The sequence below is a fragment of the Cajanus cajan genome, chromosome 11, assembly GCF_000230855.2.
Source record: "Cajanus cajan strain Asha chromosome 11, NIPB_CcT2T_4, whole genome shotgun sequence".
Taxonomy (NCBI): Eukaryota; Viridiplantae; Streptophyta; class Magnoliopsida; order Fabales; family Fabaceae; genus Cajanus; species Cajanus cajan.
Window position 1 is genome coordinate 28,990,124 of NC_138527.1, and position 20,438 is coordinate 29,010,561.

The window sequence follows — 20,438 nt, forward strand, 5'->3', positions numbered from 1 at the left end:
AGAACGGGCCGTTCCGGATCCAGTTTTACACCATTCTCAGATCCAAAAACGCAAAAAAAAAAAAAAAAATTTAACAGCTTAGAATTCGGTTCCCCGAAAACCGAATTTTGAATGTGAACAGTAAAAAGTGCTATTTGAGTAAATAAAGTGGTACATATTTTTTTTGGTAAATTTTTTTTTAAAAAAATTTATTTTAGTAAAAAATTCAATTAGCGCAGGTGTTATCCGAAGCAGCTGTTTCTCAAATCGAGAATATTAAAGTACTGTATGGGATAAAAGTCAATGAGTGCATAATTGTTAAAAAAAAAGAGGAAGAAGGAAAAAGACAGGAGGAGGGTATTTTAGGAAATAGGGAACGATAAAGCAAAGTTGACGAGCTCGTGTTTACGGGACAGAGTTGGTTCACACGTGGCCACGTATGACGCGGTTCCTATGTCAGTGTCTTTAATCTTCTTCATATCGAACATAGCTTTGCTTAGGCGAATCCAAAACGAAGTGATTCTTTTCATCTCTCTTCTGTTCCCCACCCCACAATTTCTCTGCTCCTTCTTTCTTCCTCTTTCTTCACCCACCCAATAACTTCATTGGGAACTGAAACCATCAATCAAAACCCTCACTTTTTTTTTTCTTCTTCTTCTTCTCTTTCACTTGAAAAGTGTTGTGTTGGGTTGAGAATTGTGGCAGGGCCTAATGGGTAACTGCCTAGATTCTTCTGCCAAAGTTGATGCTGCTCAGAGCTCCAGATCCACTTCTGGTTGGTCACCCACCTTATTAGATGATTCCTTTTTCTTTATGGGAATTGTGTTTCAGTGTTATGGATATTGGATAGATGATGTTGTAAAGTGTAAAATTGTCTCTTCGTTACAAGGGTTGGATGAAATTTGACACTTTCTTCACAGTAGTACAATATATTTATCTATTTATTTATTTTTGTTTTGGGTTTTTTTTTTTCGTTAAATATTACTGTAAAGGTTCAGATTCTTCAACCTATCATTTCTACTTTTATGATTATGGTTTTTTATTTTTTAAACAATTTTTCCTCCTTATATTTTTATGTGGATTTTAAACCTCACGGTGTGGTCTGATTGTAGACATGGATTGTTTTGGGAATTGATTTTTTTTAGTAAGTTGTATGGGGTGGTCTGAATAGGGTGTGAAATATGTTGAGTACGTTCTCATCTTTATATCCGAAATTTTGCAAGTTTTTGCTTGTTTTTTTAAGTTAAAAACATATGCTTCATCAAAATGGTGAAACATACTTTTGGTTGAATTATAAGCAATTTAAATATTAACCGGGAGAGTTTGGAGGTCATAAAGTAATTAAAGTTGAAGATTTGCCTTTTTTTCTTCTGTAATTATGTGCATCGCAGATTGAAATCATGAAATTGAGTTATAACTAGAGAAAATTGCTGTTAATTACTTGTTCAGAAATGGTCTGTAGTATTGCTGATCGTTAGATTTTAAAGTTGCTTTTTTTTTTCCACATTTTTTTTCTTCCTACTTGCTTTTGTTTGTGACTTTGTGTAGGGTCACTATATATGGAATTATGAAGTAAACATTTTTTTCTCCTTCTGTCTGCATCAGGAATCTCAAAAACTACTCCTTCCAGCTTATCTATTCCATCATCATACAGTGAAAAAAGCAATGCCTCAAGTCTTCCCACACCAAGGTCTGAGGGTGAAATCTTGTCTTCTCCCAATCTCAAGGCCTTCACATTCAATGAGCTGAAGAATGCCACCAGAAATTTTCGCCCTGATAGTCTTCTTGGTGAGGGGGGATTTGGATATGTCTACAAGGGATGGATTGATGAACACACATTCACAGCTTCAAAACCTGGATCAGGAATGGTTGTTGCTGTAAAGAGGCTTAAGCCTGAAGGTTTTCAAGGTCATAAGGAGTGGTTGGTAAGTGTTTGCTATCCAAGTCTATAAAGGGGCTTTCCCTGCCCCCAAAAGAAAAAGTACATGGTTTTGTTTTTTTTCTCATAATATGCTTGGTTATGAAATTTTAATCTATTTTCAGACTGAGGTTAACTACCTTGGACAACTGCACCATCCTAATCTGGTTAAATTAATTGGATACTGCTTGGAGGGAGAGAACCGGCTTTTGGTCTACGAGTTTATGCCCAAAGGAAGCTTAGAGAACCATCTGTTTAGAAGTAAGTTACCATATATAACCATTATTCCATTCATTCATATTTTGTCTCTATTCAGCTATTGCCTTGATCATTTGGGTCCTAGAGTCTTTTTGAATACAAGTTTTGAGGAATTTGAGTGTTTCTTTATTAGATATCTTCTTCATTTTCAGAAAAGTTTTCGTAACCTCTTTTAAACTTATATCCAAACATGCTCCTATTTTGTCTAGAAACATTTGCAAGAGAAGAAAATAAAAAAGGTAAAATGCATTGAACGCTTCCCATAAGCTAAAATCAACTTGTGCACCTTAACTTTTGGAGAAGTAAGTGAAAAAAGCTTCTATAAAAGCTAAATGGCTTATGGGAGAAGTTTAATTCATTTTACCTTCTTAGTTTCTTTTTCTGTAAGTACTTATGGGTAACTTTACCCAAACAAGGCCTTGGTCACTAAAGAAACTTAGAAGACAGAAATTAACAAGTACAGATTAATGCTCCCTTAAGAATGATCTTTTTCTTAACGAACATGTTTTGTAATTCTAATTTCAGTTTATTGATGGCCCAAATATGATACATTTGATTTGAGTTTTGTTGGTTAACTGCACTAGAAATTAATTTAAATTTTTAACTTATGGGTTCATTTATTTGACAGGAGGACCACAACCACTCTCTTGGCCAGTAAGGATGAAAGTGGCCATTGGTGCTGCCAGAGGACTCTCCTTTCTTCATAATGCCAAATCACAAGTCATATACCGTGATTTCAAAGCTTCTAACATCCTACTAGATGCTGTAAGATCAATGAGAATATAAACAATGTTATGAGTTTATATTTTTCTTTTTGTGTAAACTTCTTACTTATCATTCAAGGGGATTACAGGAGTTTAATGCTAAACTCTCGGACTTTGGTTTAGCTAAGGCGGGTCCTACTGGTGATAGAACTCATGTGTCTACTCAAGTCATGGGAACTCAAGGATATGCAGCACCTGAATATGTAGCCACTGGTATGCTCCAGCTTCACCTAAATCATTGTTGGTAGTTGGTGCTTTACCTAATTATTAGTATTCTTCAGTCATTGTTTCTTCATTGTGCATTTTAACATGCTATGAACTAAGAAATCCTATATACTTTAATATAGCTTCTTTACTGTAGAATAAATGATAAATGCCATTGGGACATTAGGACATTGCTCATCATACTGATAATTGGTTTCAGGGTTTTCATGATTTCCCTTCTGAGTTCTAATTATCATTTTCTTTTCAAAATAGGCATTCTATGCTTCAACTTCTTATCATGTTTTATGTGTTGTACTATTTCATAGAACGGGAAGTGTTAACAACATATCCTCTAATCATACATTTTTAAATGTTTAAATGTTCTCTCCATTATTGAGTGATATTTGGTGTGTATTGCTTGCATTTCTCTTCATAGCATCAATGAGAAGAAGACTCATTTCCCATATCATTATATGTTCAAACATTACACTAAATTCCTAAATGATTTACAGGTCGCTTGACAGCCAAGAGTGATGTCTACAGCTTTGGAGTTGTGTTGCTTGAACTTTTATCCGGAAGGCGTGCCGTTGATAAAACAATAGCCGGTATGGAGCAGAATCTGGTGGATTGGGCAAAACCTTATCTAAGCGATAAACGAAGACTCTTCCGGATCATGGACTCCAAGTTGGAGGGCCAGTACCCTCAGAAGGGTGCCTTCATGGCTGCCACACTTGCCCTACAATGTCTCAACAGTGAGGCCAAGGCAAGGCCTCCAATGACAGAGGTTTTAGCAACTCTGCAACAGATAGAAGCCCCCAAAACTGCAGGCAGACACTCCCATTCAGAACACCACAGGGTCCAAACTCCTGTGAGAAAGTCTCCGGCACGGCCTCGGTCACCGTTGAATGTAACTCCTACTGCTTCCCCTCTGCCGGCTCACCGGCAATCGCCCCGTGTCCACTGAGCTGTGAACATACAACGTGTGTATGTAAATTCCTTATTTTCATCTGGTTGTGTTTTTGATAGCATGCGGTGAGGCGTGTGTACTTAGATGCAATTTTGGCATGCTTTGTAGAATAGTTAACACCATTTATCCAAATGTTATGCAAGTTATTGCAGCAGTATTCATCATGTGTTATTTACTTTTGATGGAATGTCATGTTGATACTCACAGGTCACAACCAGACACATTGCTTCCGTACTAAATTTACCAACCGGTGGTTGATTCGATGTTGAAAATCGTACATTAATTAGTAATATGTTAGATAATATAAGTAGAGAATATTCTTCACAAGTCGATTTATAAAGTTGAGTTTGGTCTAAACTCTTCAGATAACATGTAACTTATTTTTCTTAAGTGAGGTTAAGGTCTTATGTTATCAAGCGGTACATCTCTAATTTTTCTTAAATAAGGTGTTAGATTTGAGTCATAGTCATTGGTGTGAAAAAGTTTCAGATGGGAAGCATAGGGACAAGATATTTAATAAACCTATGACTGTAACATACATAATGCAAGAACTTTATTAATGTGCATGGACTCATCATGTGAAGTAAAGGCTAAAAAGAAGAGCTTAATAAACAAACCGACTAGACTTACAACAGCATCTAGCTAAATGGGTGACTAACTAACTGACTTTATTACACATAATGAGTGTTGTGTGGCGCTGATAAGATGCATGAGAGTACCGCGTTACATGAACTCCTTGTATTCCTCTTTATAAACTTTTCCTTAGTTTCTTTAATGTTAGTTTTTAATACTAATCAAGGTTCATGAATTGAATGCAATTTTTATTTATTTATAATTATTATCGACAACCCTCTTTCAGCATAATTTTACTGTGACCTTCAATAAAAATGTTTTTATTTATTAATTACTTGATCAATAATTTTAGAATACTTATCAGTAAATCACCCTTTTAAAAATTTATGAAAGATATATATTTTTTTCAAGTTAATTTCAATATCTAATAAATCAAGTTTAACTATTTTATATTTTCCAATAATTTATCCACTTTTCTATCAGGTTATACTAATGTTAGAGGTGGCAAATTAGGTCTAATCAAATGGGGCGGCTCAAGAACAGCACAGATATCGAATCTCTTAAAATTTTAGAGTAGAAAAGAGCCAGGTTGTAAATAACCACTGAACCAGGCTGGATCCATGAAATGTAGGCTGAAAATCAACTTAGCCTATTTGACTTTTTTTAAAAAAATTTAAAATTTATATAATTCTAGATAAAAAGGAGTCAATGAATCTGTGATCCATAAGAATTTGAGCCTAGTGCGGTCCAACACATTTTTTACAATTTAATGAGAACATTACTTAACCTATTTAATTTGGTATTTTTTTTAAAGTTGTTTTTCTTAATTTTATATAAATTTAGGTAAAGAAAAATGGTCAACAAAAATTTGACCTATAACAATTTTGGCTCAGCCCGATATTACCAATTTTTACACGAGTCGGATGATTTATTTTTGCCACCTTTAACTAACTCCATTGTTACGAGATAAGAACCAAAGAGAGAATTACGTAAGAAAGAATAATACAAGAAATGTTATAATATATAAAAAGTGATTTTATATAATATATATAAGTATAAATCTATTTAATACATATTTATATATAATTTTAATATTAATTTTGAATGAAATTTAACATAAAATATTATGTGTTATTATAATATTATGTGTTATTATACAAATTTTTTTAGTGAAACTAATGAAATACTGAAAGGAATAATGAAGGTAGGAAAATAAATTAATGAATTTAATAAATTTTTTTAATAAGTATACTTTTGAAAGTTCAGATATAGATTTAAGAGTCAAGACTATCAATTATTTTTAACATTTTTTCTTAACAGGTGAGAATTGTTACAAATAAATCATAACAAATAAAAAATATATAAATTTAATCATCCAATGCTTCCAGGCTGATTAGCAATAGGAATGGGCAAAAAATACATTCCTTATATATACATTTAACTTTTTCTTGAAAATATCCTATCATAAATATCATCATCTATGGGTATCAAAAGTTATTAATTTAAAATAATTTGATACTTATATTTTTTAACTAAAGATTAGAGTTTAATTAATTATTAATTTAGATATGAAATAATTTAATTTTTTTTTTCACACACGCGTTGAATAACTTACATATTTAATTTTTAAAAAAGTTTAACTATTCGGAGAATGTTTCAGAACTCATCAGTTTCGGAGGATTTAACATTTTTGTTGATAAATATATCCTTTAAAAAAAAAACAAATACCATTGCACTCAAACACATTTACCATGACATGACACTCCAATCATTTTTTTTGAACAGCTAAGAAAAATTTCATTGAAAAGGTACCAGTGGTACCAAAAAGAGAAAAAGAAAAGTGTACATATAGAATCAAACATATCAGTCCCATGAAGAGAATAAAATAGAAAAGAAGATAACACACTTCTTTTGTTGTTTCAGTAAACCCTTCACAACCCTCTACTACTGCCCTATTATGAGAAACTCTCCCCCACCCTCCCACCCTCTGTAGCTAATCGTGTTGAATTGTTTTTACATCTCCTCCCCATTCCTCAAAAAACCAGTTCATTACCTGACCCTTCCCTACATGATTGCAAACTGTCCTACCCAGTTGTTGATATCACCTTATCATATATACACCTCACTCCCATCGTAGCTGTCTTCCACCTACATTGACACATCAGGCCCCTAATCTACATATGCATAGACCAGGATTGCAACACCATTGTGTAAAAGTGTACCGAAAAGTCTTTGTGAAGGATGACAACCACCTCCAACTGTGAACCTGAATCTCTTTCACCAGACTATCCAAACAGAAGCTGCTATCATTGAACCTGCAGAGGTTCCTTGTCCTCCACACTGTCCAAGTAGTGACCAGCCACACGATACACCAATATTCAACTTGTACATTTTGGTGAATAGGTCCAGGAATGAAGTTGAAATGCTCCAAAATGCACCTAGGGAGGGGAGCATGACAATTAATCCAAGACAGACATACCTTCCATACTTTGTCAACCACCGGGCAGGTGCAGAACAAATGATAATCAGTTTCAATATCATGCTTACAAAATACACATAGTGCATCATTATCTGATATGACAATACTCCTGCTAGCCAGATTATCCACCGTCGGGAGGCCCTTACTCATCATTCTCCAAGAAAATTTTTTAGCTTTTGGTGGTGCCGGGATGGACCAAATAATGTTAGGTGCACCATTATTGGATCCTACAACAGCTTCAGAGGTGATGGCACTATATGTAGACCTGACTGTATAAGTTTTAGACGGTTCACCCAACCACCACCATGAGTCAACCTGCTCCGCCCTAGGACTACACTCCACAAGTTGTTGCATTAATTGCTGCTCCAACGGTATCTCCCATTCGAACCTTTCCCGTCTCCATTGTAGCTGCCATGCCCAACTATTGTCTGTCCAAGAGCCCATATCCTGAATAAAATGATTTTGCTGTTCAGAAATAGTGAATAGCCTCGGAAAAACACTTGCTAGACAGATTGGGCCTGTCCAATTATCTAGCCAAAATCTAGCTCTTGATCCTGATCCAATTCTCCACTTAAACTTCCTTTCAAACCAATTGTCTTGTTCTAGTCCACCACATACCATAAGTAGATCCCTCCACCATATGGAATCTCTTCGGGAACTACTTTGAGCACAAAGGTTTGTCCCACCACCATATCTCGAATATAATACTCTGGCCCATAGAGAATCATTTTGGTGAAAAAGAGACCACCTCCACTTGGCTAACAAAGCCATATTAAACCTGGTAATATTTTTGACTCCTAATCCCCCCATATTCTTTGGCAAAGTCACCCTATCCCAACTTATCCAGCAAATTTTGCGTTGATCTTCCTTACATCCCCATAGAAAGTTTCTTTGTAGACTAACGATTTCTTTGCTGACACTAGCCGACATTCTGAAGAAAGAGAGAAATAATAGTGGTAGCGAGGTTAATACTGAGTTCAATAAGCACACTCTACCAACCATTGATAGGACCTTGCATTTCCATGAGGACAACTTTTTCTGAATTTTGATAACAATGGGCCTCCACGTCTCTTTCTTTCTTGGATTGGCGCCAATGGGAATCCCGAGATATGTAAAAGGAAAGGATAGAAGTGTGCAATTCAACAAGTGAGCATAACCTTCCGCCAAACCAGAATCAATTCCCATAGCTCCGAACTTGCTCTTACAAAAGTTGACTTTCAAACCCGAAACCATCTCGAAGCATCTCATCATACTTTTAATTGCCATTACATTCTGTAAGTTTGCCTCACCAATAAACATGGTATCATCAGCGTATTGGATAATACTGATAGGCACCTGTTGAGAGCCAACCTTCACACCACAAAAACTATTTTGACTCACAGCTTCCCTCATCAGTCCCGTTAACCCTTCCGCTACCACTGTGAAAAGGAACGGGGACAGTGGATCACCTTGTCTAAGCCCCCTTTTAGGACTGAATTCCTCTGAAGGGCTTCCGTTCACAAGCACAGACACTCTGGATGACATGAGGCATTCACTGATCCAACTAACCCATAGGTTATTGAAACCAAGACGTCTTAGCATATACAGAAGATAGGTCCAACACACAGAATCATACGCCTTTTCGTAATCCACCTTAAAAAATAGGGTCGGCTTATTCAATCTCTTAGCCTCGTCCACAACTTCGTTTACAACCAATGCACTGTGAAGGATATTCCTACCCCCAATAAAGGCACTTTGCCTCTCATCAATAACACTAGGCAAGACACACTTCAATCTATTTGCAAGCACCTTGGACAAGATCTTGTACATGCAACCTACCAGAGAAATAGGCCTGTAATCACTAAGACACCGAGGATCATTTCTCTTAGGAATTAGAGTGATGAATGCCGAATTTGTTCCCCTAGGCAATCTTCCCTTGTTATGGAATTCTCTGATAAAGCGACAAATATCCCCACCCAATGTACCCCAAAATTCTTTTATGAATCTAAAATTGAAACTGTCCGGGCCAGGGCACTTCGAGCTACCACATTCCCATACTGCAGACCGAATCTCCACTTCAGTGAAAGGAGCAATAAGCAATTCATTTTGTTCTGAGGATAAGACCTTGAAGCGTACACCATCCAACACAGGTCTAGGTTGGCACTGTTCTTGGAATCTTTGTTGGAAGAAGTCTTTTACATGGGCTTTGACCACCTTGGGTTCATCTGACCACACCCCATTTATGTATAGTCCCTTCAGTTCATTCTTTCTTCTTCTCCAGTTGATCATTAAGTGAAAAAACTTTGTCTTCATGTCTCCCTCTTTTAGCCAAGAGACCCTAGATTTTTGAGCTAGAATCGATTCGTTTCTAATAGTCGCCTCCCAGAACTGATTTTGAAGTTCTACTCGATTTGACCATTCAGCTTCAGTCAGACCTGATTCCTCTTCCTTCTTATCCAGCCTACTTAGCATACTCACAATCCTTTTCTGTGACGACATCGGATCCTCAAACTTGTTAGAATTCCATTCTCTTAACTTTCCTTTGAGAATTTTAAACTTCTCTTTCAATACATAAGCCCCCCAACCATGAATGGACATCTCCTGCCATGTATCAACAACAAATTTCTTGAAAGAAGGGTCCTGAAACCAGTGATCAAGCGAGCGGAAAGGTTTCGGTCCCTAATCCGAGTTTGAAACTTGAAGTTTAATCGGGCAATGGTCTGAAATGCATCTGTCCATGATCATTTGCGTACTACCCGGCCATGCAAGCAACCATTCCCTAGAAACCAGAATTCTGTCTAGCCTGATCCTCACTGTACCGTTCGGCTTGTACCATGAAAACCTCCTCCCTATAGTCGGTAGATCCTCCACTTCCATATTCTCAATGAACTCATTAAAGGCACGCATATCTGACTGACTACACCTCATCCCTGACGTACTCACTCTCTCTTCTTCACACCTTATACTATTAAAATCTCCCACCACACACCAAAGGTTAACTGAACTAAGTCTTCTTTTGACTGTTATCTCATCCCAAACTCCCATTCGTGCAACTCTTTGACACGGCGCATAGACATTGACAATAATCAACCTTAGCCCATTTTCCTTCCACACCCCTTCCAAGCCAAGATAAGATACACCTTCAAATTGCTGACTTACCTGAAATTTGTCTACTTTCCAAAGACATAACAGTCCACCAGCAGCATTAATCGCTGGCACAGCCTCCACTCACACTGTCCGTCACCCCATAGTGTTTTGCACAATCTTTCAGTAATTTCTTCCTTTTTTGTTTCTTGTAGACACACAATCTGAGCATCTTCTTCTACTATCATCTTCCTAATAACCCTCCACTTAACCTTACCCCCTAACCCCCTGACATTAAAAGATATTAGTTTCATGGATCACCATCTAGATTCCCCCTCATAGTTTGATTTATTAGTTCTTGTCTCTCTTTTTGATCTCTAACCTCTAAATCCATCAATGTTTTGATAATCTGTTCTTCCTCGCCATTGAACGAGATACCAATTTGTTTCCCAATCTCCTATATCCTTTTGGCCTCCACAACATCATTCTTCATCCAAAATAGCCTATTGCAATTGTTTATACCCCCATCAGAAATAGAATTACAGAGTGAAGATACTGCATACCTCACTTTGCTCCTTGCTGCTTTCAGGTTGCGATGATGGTCCTTGGATCGCGCTTCGTTGTGTGGGCGAATCTCCTCCTCCGTCCCCACCTCTACACTCTCCTTCTGGGTTTTGTTCACTACACTATGTGATGTTGAAAGATTGGATTTTGACTCGCCCATAAGTGATATTCCCACTTGTGTTTTCAAAATTTTGCTGGCTCCAATATGATTATTCGCCGCAACGCATGCCTCTGGTTGACTAGTTTTATCAGCATTATCAGGGCTACCAAATTCACCATTGCAAATATCCTGATTATTGACGGCCAAATTACTGTGCAGCTTAGAGAGATTCACGTGCTTGATGTTGCCCTCAACTTGTTGTTGGCCCCTACTCAAGTGGTGTGTCACGACCCAGTCCTTCCTACATCGTTTTCATCATACATGGTTGGCAATAGGCCTGAAGGTATATGTCCATTAAGCCCATCTACTAGTAACTCTTGCCTCACCCTCCCACCCGCTGTCACGTGTCTCAAGCTTGATTCTCCACGCTCAAATGTTGATGGGCCACGAGGGAATAGCCCGTTGAGCACTTCTTCACGCAACTCCCAACCCCCAGTAGGCCCACACCCCGTCTTCAACTCAAATTCCACACCTTGTCCCTCATTTTCATGTTTCCCGTGTGTTTGAATATTTTGCATATGACTTAGAACTTGCCCTGATGTGTTGTGCTGCCATTCATCGCATATTATCGTCTGACAACCTTCTTTTCCTTTATTTCCATCCTTTTTGTTTTTGTATCATATTCACCTTTATCCATTATTTTCCTTGAAAAGTTCCCAACCATTTCTGGTGGCATGTAGTCTATACCATTGTTTTCCATAAATGGTAAACCCTTTACCGCACCATTAATGCTATTTCCGTCCCCACTCGCATCCCTTTCCTGCCTACTTTTCTGCTCTTTTTCGTGAGACCGCTGGTTAAAAACTGGTGGATCAAAATTCAAATTCTTGGGTTCTTCGTCCCCCCAATCGTCTTCCTTCTCCTTCACCGGTGAATCGTCATCCTCGCTTACACTCTCATCTGAGCATTCTGATGATGAAGAGATAATGTTTACCTCCCTTTCACTTCCTTTCGATGACATGAATGAACCTTGTTTGCACCACATCCAGCATTTGCATTGGCTAGCTACACTGGCATTTTCTTCATGAATGCGAACCTTGGTGACCATGTCATTGATCTTCACCGTGAGATGGGTATCCACCATGTTGAAGGAGAATGTTTTAATTAACAGCCTTGCAACATCCAACCTAGAGAAGGTTGTTGTCTCGTCATCCACCGAAACTAAGGTACCCACCATCGCAATCACTTTCGAGAAGCACTCGTGACTCCATGCATGGATAGGGACACCGCTACATCTCACCCATGCCAACCTATTGCCGGGAATAAGCTTGGAATCCCACTTTTGAATACAGTGGAAGAAAGACCAAACATCATGTTGTTCATTGAAGACCTCCTCATCCACCCATGAAATCAGGACCATATCATCTCCCATGTACCGCGCTTTTGCTTGTGCTCTTCCACAAAGGATCCTAGCTTCTTGTATTTTATCAAATAAGGTTAGATCCTTCAGCCGTCCTACCCAGCAATCCTTAAGCCATTCTGAGTTCACATATTCAGCCACTGTGATAGCTATGCCATTCCACTGTTCGGAGTTAGACCTGTGTTTGACTCTCCATGCTTGAGATGTTTTACCTGTATCGCTTCCTCGTAAAACTTGAGCGTAAGATTTCCTCATACCATCTCCGTCTGCTAACGCTCTCCCGCCCAATCCCCAGTTCAAGCTCTTAGATGAATGCCCCATCGCAACCTTATGTGAAGTCTTCCCCTTATCTATTACTGCATTGTTACTATGGATCAAAACCGAGCCACTCCTTGGGAATTTGGGCAGGTTGACAAACAACTTTTGGCTTCCGATACGAATATTATCCAGTTCCCCTTCTAATCTCTTCACGTTGTTTACATCCAGAAATCTTACAAACCCGAACCTGTTCCCCCATCTATTCCTTTTTCTAACCACAACGACTTCCCAGACCCTCCCCCACCGTTGAAAAATCCTTCGCAAATCAAGTTCGTTGTACTCTTCCGGAAAGTTCTGGAAATAAAAGGTTGTGCACCTACCACTGACTACGTTCTTGCCATACCCAGCAATCATCTCTTGTCTAGCACACTCCAATCATATATATATATATATATATATATATACATATATATATATATATATATATATATATATATATATATATATATATATATATATATATCACTCTCACCCTTTGAATGCTTCCTGTTCCTGTATTAGGATACACACTTTACTTGTCCTTGCTGTAACGGGTCGGGTCCTGGGTCTCGGTCTTCTCGTTCCTTCTTGGGTAGTCCGAAGTGTGGGGAGGGTGCCAGCAAAGACACTCCAACGCTCAAGTAAGTACTCGGCGTAATAAATGCGGTGGTTAAAAATTGGGTACGTACATCGAAGGGGGTCTATTTATAGTATTTCTTGTTGGGCCGTGATTAGGGACTGGACCCCGAATAATTAGGGGGTTAAACCGAGATATTATGTAAATTAATCTCACCGTAATCATCCTAGTGAAAATCTGTGTCCAGGCCGAGCAAACCGACCCGTTCCCTTTCATGAGTAGTCGGTGTGCTCGGGGTCATCGATTTGTTTAGTCTCGGGTGTACGCGCTCAGCCTATTCGATCACATACTCGAGCGTTCGGACTGTTCGATCACAATACGGTATACTTCCACATTTGGCATACATGTTTATTACACAACATCCATCCTCATCCCAATTTTGCATCAACCCACTTTATATAATGAAGTCCCACAATCTGAGATCATATGTCTGAGTTTCCCACCTTCCAACATCTGTAAAGAAAAGAGTGATATATTTGGTAATTGCTACCTCCATTTCTATATATAAAATCTAATTATTTAATTCATTAATATTAAGAGAAATAGTTAATTTAGATGATAATAATAATTTTTTAATATATATATATATATATATATATATATATATATATATATTTTAAAACTATTTTTATATTATTTCTCTTTCCTAATTAATAATCAAGTATCTTCTAACTAATTAAAAATGTATATTTTATATTATTTTTCTTTTCTAATTAGTATTCATCTTTTTTTTTTAAACTAATTGAAGCACATGCTCTTTAAGAAATTTATAATTAATATATTTTACTAAATTAAGAAAATACACTTTAAAAATATAGTTTAAAAATAATTAATATATAAAATAATATAATTTGAGTCTTATATAGTAAGTAATACCTAATAAAAGGTGTTAATAGAAATGTTTTCATGTAACACCCACAAGCATGAGGCCAATAATAAGGTAATGATGTATATGTATTGTATATTTGTATCGTTCTATTTTTGTAGGATTTTTTTTTGGATCATGAGGAAAATAGACACTATGGTGCATGTTTTCTTAGTATGTGTTTTTAGGAAATAAAAATTAAAAAATTTGAAAGATGCCATATGAAAAAATGTCTTTTTTATTATGTTTTGATTATGGTGATTTATATAAGTTAAATACACTTAATTTAAATTTATGTGAAAAAATTTAAATTTATGCGAGAAAATGTCAAATCAAATAGTTTTTAAATTTTGCTGCTTATTTAATAAATTGAATATATATATATATATATATATATATTTAAATTTAACTGTTAGATTGTTGAAATTTAATATATACGGTAAATTATTAAGTGAAGTAATTTTTTATATCAAAATTACTTATCAAATAACTTTTATATAGAGAGAGATAAATGAGAGATCTATTTACTCTAGAAGTAAGTTTACCTAAATTTACTTCATTCAATAATTCATGTTCTACATCAAATTTTAATGATTCAGAACATGTTTGGGAAAACATTTGAATCACCGCAAATGTGAAATTCCACTTTCCAAAGCATAAAAACAAGAAGTAAGAATTTGTAGCTTTTAAATGAACATGGGTTTAGAAGACATTTAATGCCAACCCAAAAATACACTCAACTATTGAGTTTAATATTTTTAATGCATAGATTAAATTTACAAATTTTTTAAAATTTGAAAATTATTTGATATATCGTTTCATTAATTCAAATTGACGAATAATCATAAAATTATTTTATACGTTGATCTGAATTAATAAAATGAAGTATCAAATGACTTTTAAATTTTTTAAGAAATTGTAACCTTGACTTATACATTAAAAACTTTAAATTTAACAGTTGGATTGTTAAAATTTGATGTAAAATATAAGTTATTGAATAAAGTAAATATATATATATATATAATATTTGATGTATAGATTAGTGTCCTTCAAATATGTTGCGGATAAATTAAATCACACATGTAGGTGGCTAGGAGTATAACAAAACTCCCATTCAGTGAAGTCTTTACTAATAAGGGTAAATCTAATGATAACCCATTACCAAATGTATTACGCTGTGAAATAACTAAAATTTTAGAAAATACAAACTTTAAAAGATAAAATTTGAAGAATTTTATAGGATGTGAAATTAGAGTATGAGAGGAAAAATATAGAGAATGTGTAAGTGTTTTATTATTATTATTATTATTATTATTAATTTTATATTATTATTATTATTATTATTATTATTATTTTTACATTGTTATCTAATATGAATGGTTATGTATATAATATTGTTTACTTTTAAAAATATCTATTTTTTATTAATTAGTTAATATTATAAAAATATTTATACTAAAATCTTTATTTTAAAAGTAACATTTTAGTATGTGTCGTATATATGATAAATGTTTATTTTATATTGATATAATTTATAATAAATAAATACTTCTAAATATATAAAATATTATAATTAAAAATTTATTTGACTATATTATAATAATCTTTATTTCAGTAGCATTCTTTTATTTCACGTAACGATATATATATATATATATATATATATATATATATATATATATATATATATATATATATATATATTTAAAATTTATTTTAATTGATGAAAATCAGTTTTAAAGATGATTTATTATTCTTTCATATGCACTATTAATCCAAAGCAGGAAATATGTTTACCTTATGATTGAGCAGAGCCTGAATTATCATCGTCATGATGCTTTCCAAAGTTGTGTTGATACTTACAATTTTATAACCAACATTCAACAAGCAATCTCCATCTTCTAGATTATAAAGTATAAGAAAATATAGCATGTTACACATGATACAACTCCGAGTAAGAAAATATGATCGTGTATCCAATCACAAATCACAGATTTGACAAAAACCATAAAACCAACACCATATAAACAAATTGGCATACATGATACATCCAAGGCGAAACTTGAGGAAAATAATTAAAGTGATAAACTAATATATCATTACTCAGTAACCTCTTTCGTGGGGTATATATATAAGGAATAAACGTTTTTTTAAGTTCAAGTATGACCAGGAGTTCCCCCAAACACTTCAGCATGGACTATAATCAACTTTGGATATGATAATAGAGTCCTCAATGAAGTGTCCAAGGGAACTCTAGGGAAAACCTGAAGTATGCATGACATGTCATATGCTTCAAAATCTTCTTTGGCTTCTTGGTATGGAAACGTTTCCTTAACTGATATATTTATAGTGGTATTCTCTTGTTACAACAACGTTGTTTCTGCAAAGAAATATCATTGTGCAACAGAAACCATGCACTGAACCTGGACAGTGAGAGACCAAGAGGGAATCTCAATTTTTAATTTCTGGTTGAATCATATATCAATCATCAATTTTTATTTCTGGAATCTGGCATATCTGGCATGCAAATAATAATAATGTGGTGGTATCCTATGTAACTAAGATGTCATCGTGATGATACAAGGGCAAGTTGAAGATTGATATATGTATATGATTCAACTATATATATATTAATCTGGATTTGATAAAATATGAAGCGTAATTAAATGCTCTTAATGCTGTTACTTATATGTATCATTTGATTTGATTCTATCACGAGACAATTGGAGTACTTGTTCATTTGAAAGTGGTCGATCGAAGTGGATGGGTCAGCAAAGAATTAGAAAAGCTAAGGAGATACCGTGGCCATGATTGTTCAACTTTAAGCACTTTCTGTTATTCTCTTGCCATCACCTTTCCCACAATTGTGACCAAATTCAACAATAGCATTGCTAATCAATTCCTAAATTATAAATTTGAATTTTAATCTTCAATATCATATTTTTATATAGGAAGTATTCTTTAACTAGAATGATTTTAAAAATATTTATTAATTAAGAATATTTTTAAAAACAGTTATCACCCTTGTTGAGTTATGTTTTATCTTATTCTTATATATTGAGCATTTTTTTTCTTTTGAAATATATTCCTTAATTCTAATTTCCAATTTAATATGATTTAATAACTAACCTAAACACGTTTTTTTTTCTTATATACGACTGCTTTTATTTTTATACATATATTTGATATTTTAACCGCTTTTTTTTTTAATATAATAATTTTTTATTTTATTTTTATCTATAAATTAGATTTTAATTGTTGGTTGTTCAGTGAAATGGATACGTATTGAAAAATTAATTACTCTCAATAGTTATATCTCTTTCTAACATATAGATATCTACTATCATTTTTATCTTAATTTATAAATTCGATTTTAATATTTTTATTTTTATCTATATAATAATTATTTTTTCATATACACAAATTTAAGGATCAAAACTCTATCACATACTTAAAAAAAAATGATTATTTGTCAATCATATAACATCCATCCCTTTATATTAAATGCAAATTTAGTTTATTGTTGCTTAATAAGAATGAATGTTAATGTTATGGGTGCTAGGTGGCATGTAATGGGTGAAATTGGAATCATCATCTATCTAATTAAGGGCTCAAATTAGTATACATGTTTTAACTATGAAGAGTAATTATGTATGGGTGAGACAAGAGATTGACTTACTTAAGTATAGTATTGGATCCGGAAGGAATTGCTGAGAGTGAAAAGGCATAAGTAGAAAAAAAAAATGATATTTAATGCTTTTCGATATGTTATTTACAATTTAATTTCAATGACCACTGTCATATGTACACAATGGTCTATTCTTTTGTGCAAAGTTTTTACACCGGTGCTTGATGCGGATGAGGTTGAAAGGTGTATTAACTTAGGCGACATTTATATGCAACATTAATTTTGATGGATTTGGTTATTGATATCATTTACTTGACAATGTAAATATAAAATAATAACATTAGTATTGTCAATATAAAATAATAACATTAGTTTAGAAAAGTGTTTCTGTTTCATTTTTTGTTGTTGTAAATAAGTTAGTACCCCTTTACCTAAAAATATATTATATATATAGTTTGGCTGTTAAAATTTTTTTTATTGTATTTATAAGAATTATTTTTTAATTGAAATGTTTTTAGAAAATTTTTTAACCTCTTATCTAATTTAATTTTTTTATTTATCAAATTTATTTAAGAATTAAATTTTAATATTTTAATATTAAATTATCATTAATCAATCCATATATATTAAATACCAATGATTATCTTACGTGAGAACAACTCTATTTGGATACTTCCAATGAGACCCACTTGTACACATCACTCATTTTTACTCTTTTCATACAAGTACTTCCAAGCACTTCATCTCTACGATAGAGTAACTCTTTTTGAAAATTTGGATGCTTCCAATAGGTCCCCTCAAAAAGCTTAGATCATTATATTTTATTATGAACTTATTTATTAATTTATAATAATTTATTTATATATATTAATTAATTTTAAAAAATAACTAATTTTTTTGTTTCATCATTATTTAAATAATTTGTTGCAACAATAAAAGAAGTGGTAAAATTATTAATAAATACTTTTGTTAAACCATGAATTTTGGAAATTTGGATTTGTGGGTTGTTGATCATTTGGTATCAAATTAAACCATGGATTTTGATTTGAATAAAGAAGTTGAGAATTTTTTTGAGAGTGATAGAGAGAAATTTGAGATGTTTAGTTGTGCAATTTTTATTTTGAAAAATCCTTATTTATATATAAATGAAAAAAATAACTATTTCATTTGCAACGGTAAAATAAAAAAGCTTATTATTATTAATTTTTTTTTAATATTTGTTGGTTGATTTGCACACGTTACTAGTTAAAGCAACCTTTGCCCAGGAAGCATCCAAATAAGTTTTAACTTATCTAATTTTTTTTTAATTATATTTATTTATGAATAAAATTTTAATACTTCAAAATAAGTTATTTAAGAATAAAATTTTAATACTTCAAAATAAGTTATTTAATTATAATCTTGTGCCACAAGTCCGCAATATAAATTATTTATGTAAAATCTAAAATATAATTTGTGCATAAAAATATCTATTTATATAAATTTTAAATATAATTTATATTCAAATTATATATTTAAATATAATTTTTATATTCATGTGATATTTAGTCATGTATAATAAATATTTAGTTTGTGAAATCTGCAAGTTAAAATACTAGTTATTAATAATTAAAAATAATTCTATACTACAATATAAATTATTTATCTTGAGTAAAATATAATTTATATGTTTAAATATATATATATATATATATATATATATATATATATATATATATATATTTAAAATCCTTTAAATAAATTTATTTAAATTTATGTATTAAATTTGAATTTCTACTTGCGTTAGAATATTTTTAGATGTTTTTCCTTAAATGAAAGAGTTTTTTTTAGGATTTCTAATATTCAATTGAACCATGAAGCAAATCGAAGAGAGCATAAGCCAGACTTCATGTTCACGAGTTAAAAGAAGGCCCAAGTGCGAATTATGTGTTATAAATTATTGGTTCATGATATATATACCTTTTTTTTTTTTTTTTTTATAAGTACACCTCATTTTTAGAAAAAATAATTAAATATTTAAAATATTCTTAATTTTTTTTATTTTTTGTTTTTAATTTTTAATTTTACATATACAATATTTAATTTAGTAGTTTTTTTCCACATATCTTTCCTCCTTTTTTCAATTTTTACATGCACTCCCTTACTTTTCCTTCACCACACTTATTTTGGTAGTATGTGAAAATTAAAAGAGAAAAAAAAAAGTGTGTGAAAAAAAAGAAGAAAGTAGTAAATTGAAAATTAGAGGTGTAAAATTGAAAAATAAAAAAAAACTACAATATTTTATAATTTTTTTTAAAAAAATAAAGGTGTACTTATAAAAAAAAGGAAGTATATATATCATGAGTCTAAATTATTTTGGGTTCAATTAATTGAACAGTGTGTACGAGGCCCAACATAGTTCTACAACATAGTTCTCAAAATTAATTTTCTTTTTCATACTTCTATTAATTAAATTTCATGCTTCAATATTAATATACTAGTAGTATTTTAGTGTGTGTACTTTACAAGTTAAATGATTATTATATGTAATTAAAATTTATAATAAATTATATATAAATAAATATTGTATTAAATATATAAATTATATTAAAATTTATATTCATAGATATTTTAAACATTGATATTATATTTTATATTTTAGATAAATAATTTATGTTGTAATATAAAATTATTTTAATTATTAATAATTTATTTTAAAAATTAAAATTTAATTCATAAATAA

At 32.7% G+C, this 20,438-nt stretch overlaps 1 protein-coding gene across 1 annotated transcript; it reads left to right on the plus strand.

Moving 5' to 3' along the window:
* The first annotated feature begins 462 nt into the window (after window positions 1–462).
* On the plus strand, window positions 463–4,247 carry LOC109799980 (putative serine/threonine-protein kinase PBL3). The gene is made up of 6 exons (XM_020360654.3): window positions 463–754; window positions 1,585–1,904; window positions 2,023–2,158; window positions 2,784–2,920; window positions 3,009–3,132; window positions 3,636–4,247. The coding sequence occupies exons 1-6, from the start codon at window positions 691–693 to the stop codon at window positions 4,085–4,087; spliced, it is 1,233 nt and encodes a 410-aa protein (XP_020216243.1). The 5' UTR covers window positions 463–690; the 3' UTR covers window positions 4,088–4,247.
* The last annotated feature ends 16,191 nt before the right edge of the window (window positions 4,248–20,438 follow it).

What these genes read in the sequence shown, in the direction of transcription:
- LOC109799980 (XM_020360654.3), top strand. Translation starts at nt 691, where the DNA reads ATGGGTAACTGCCTAGATTCTTCTGCCAAAGTTGATGCTGCTCAGAGC. An exon ending in AAGGTCATAAGGAGTGGTTG is followed by an intron (nt 1,905 to 2,022) that starts GTAAGTGTTTGC and finishes ATCTATTTTCAG; the next exon opens with ACTGAGGTTAACTACCTTGG. An exon ending in ACCTGAATATGTAGCCACTG is followed by an intron (nt 3,133 to 3,635) that starts GTATGCTCCAGC and finishes AATGATTTACAG; the next exon opens with GTCGCTTGACAGCCAAGAGT.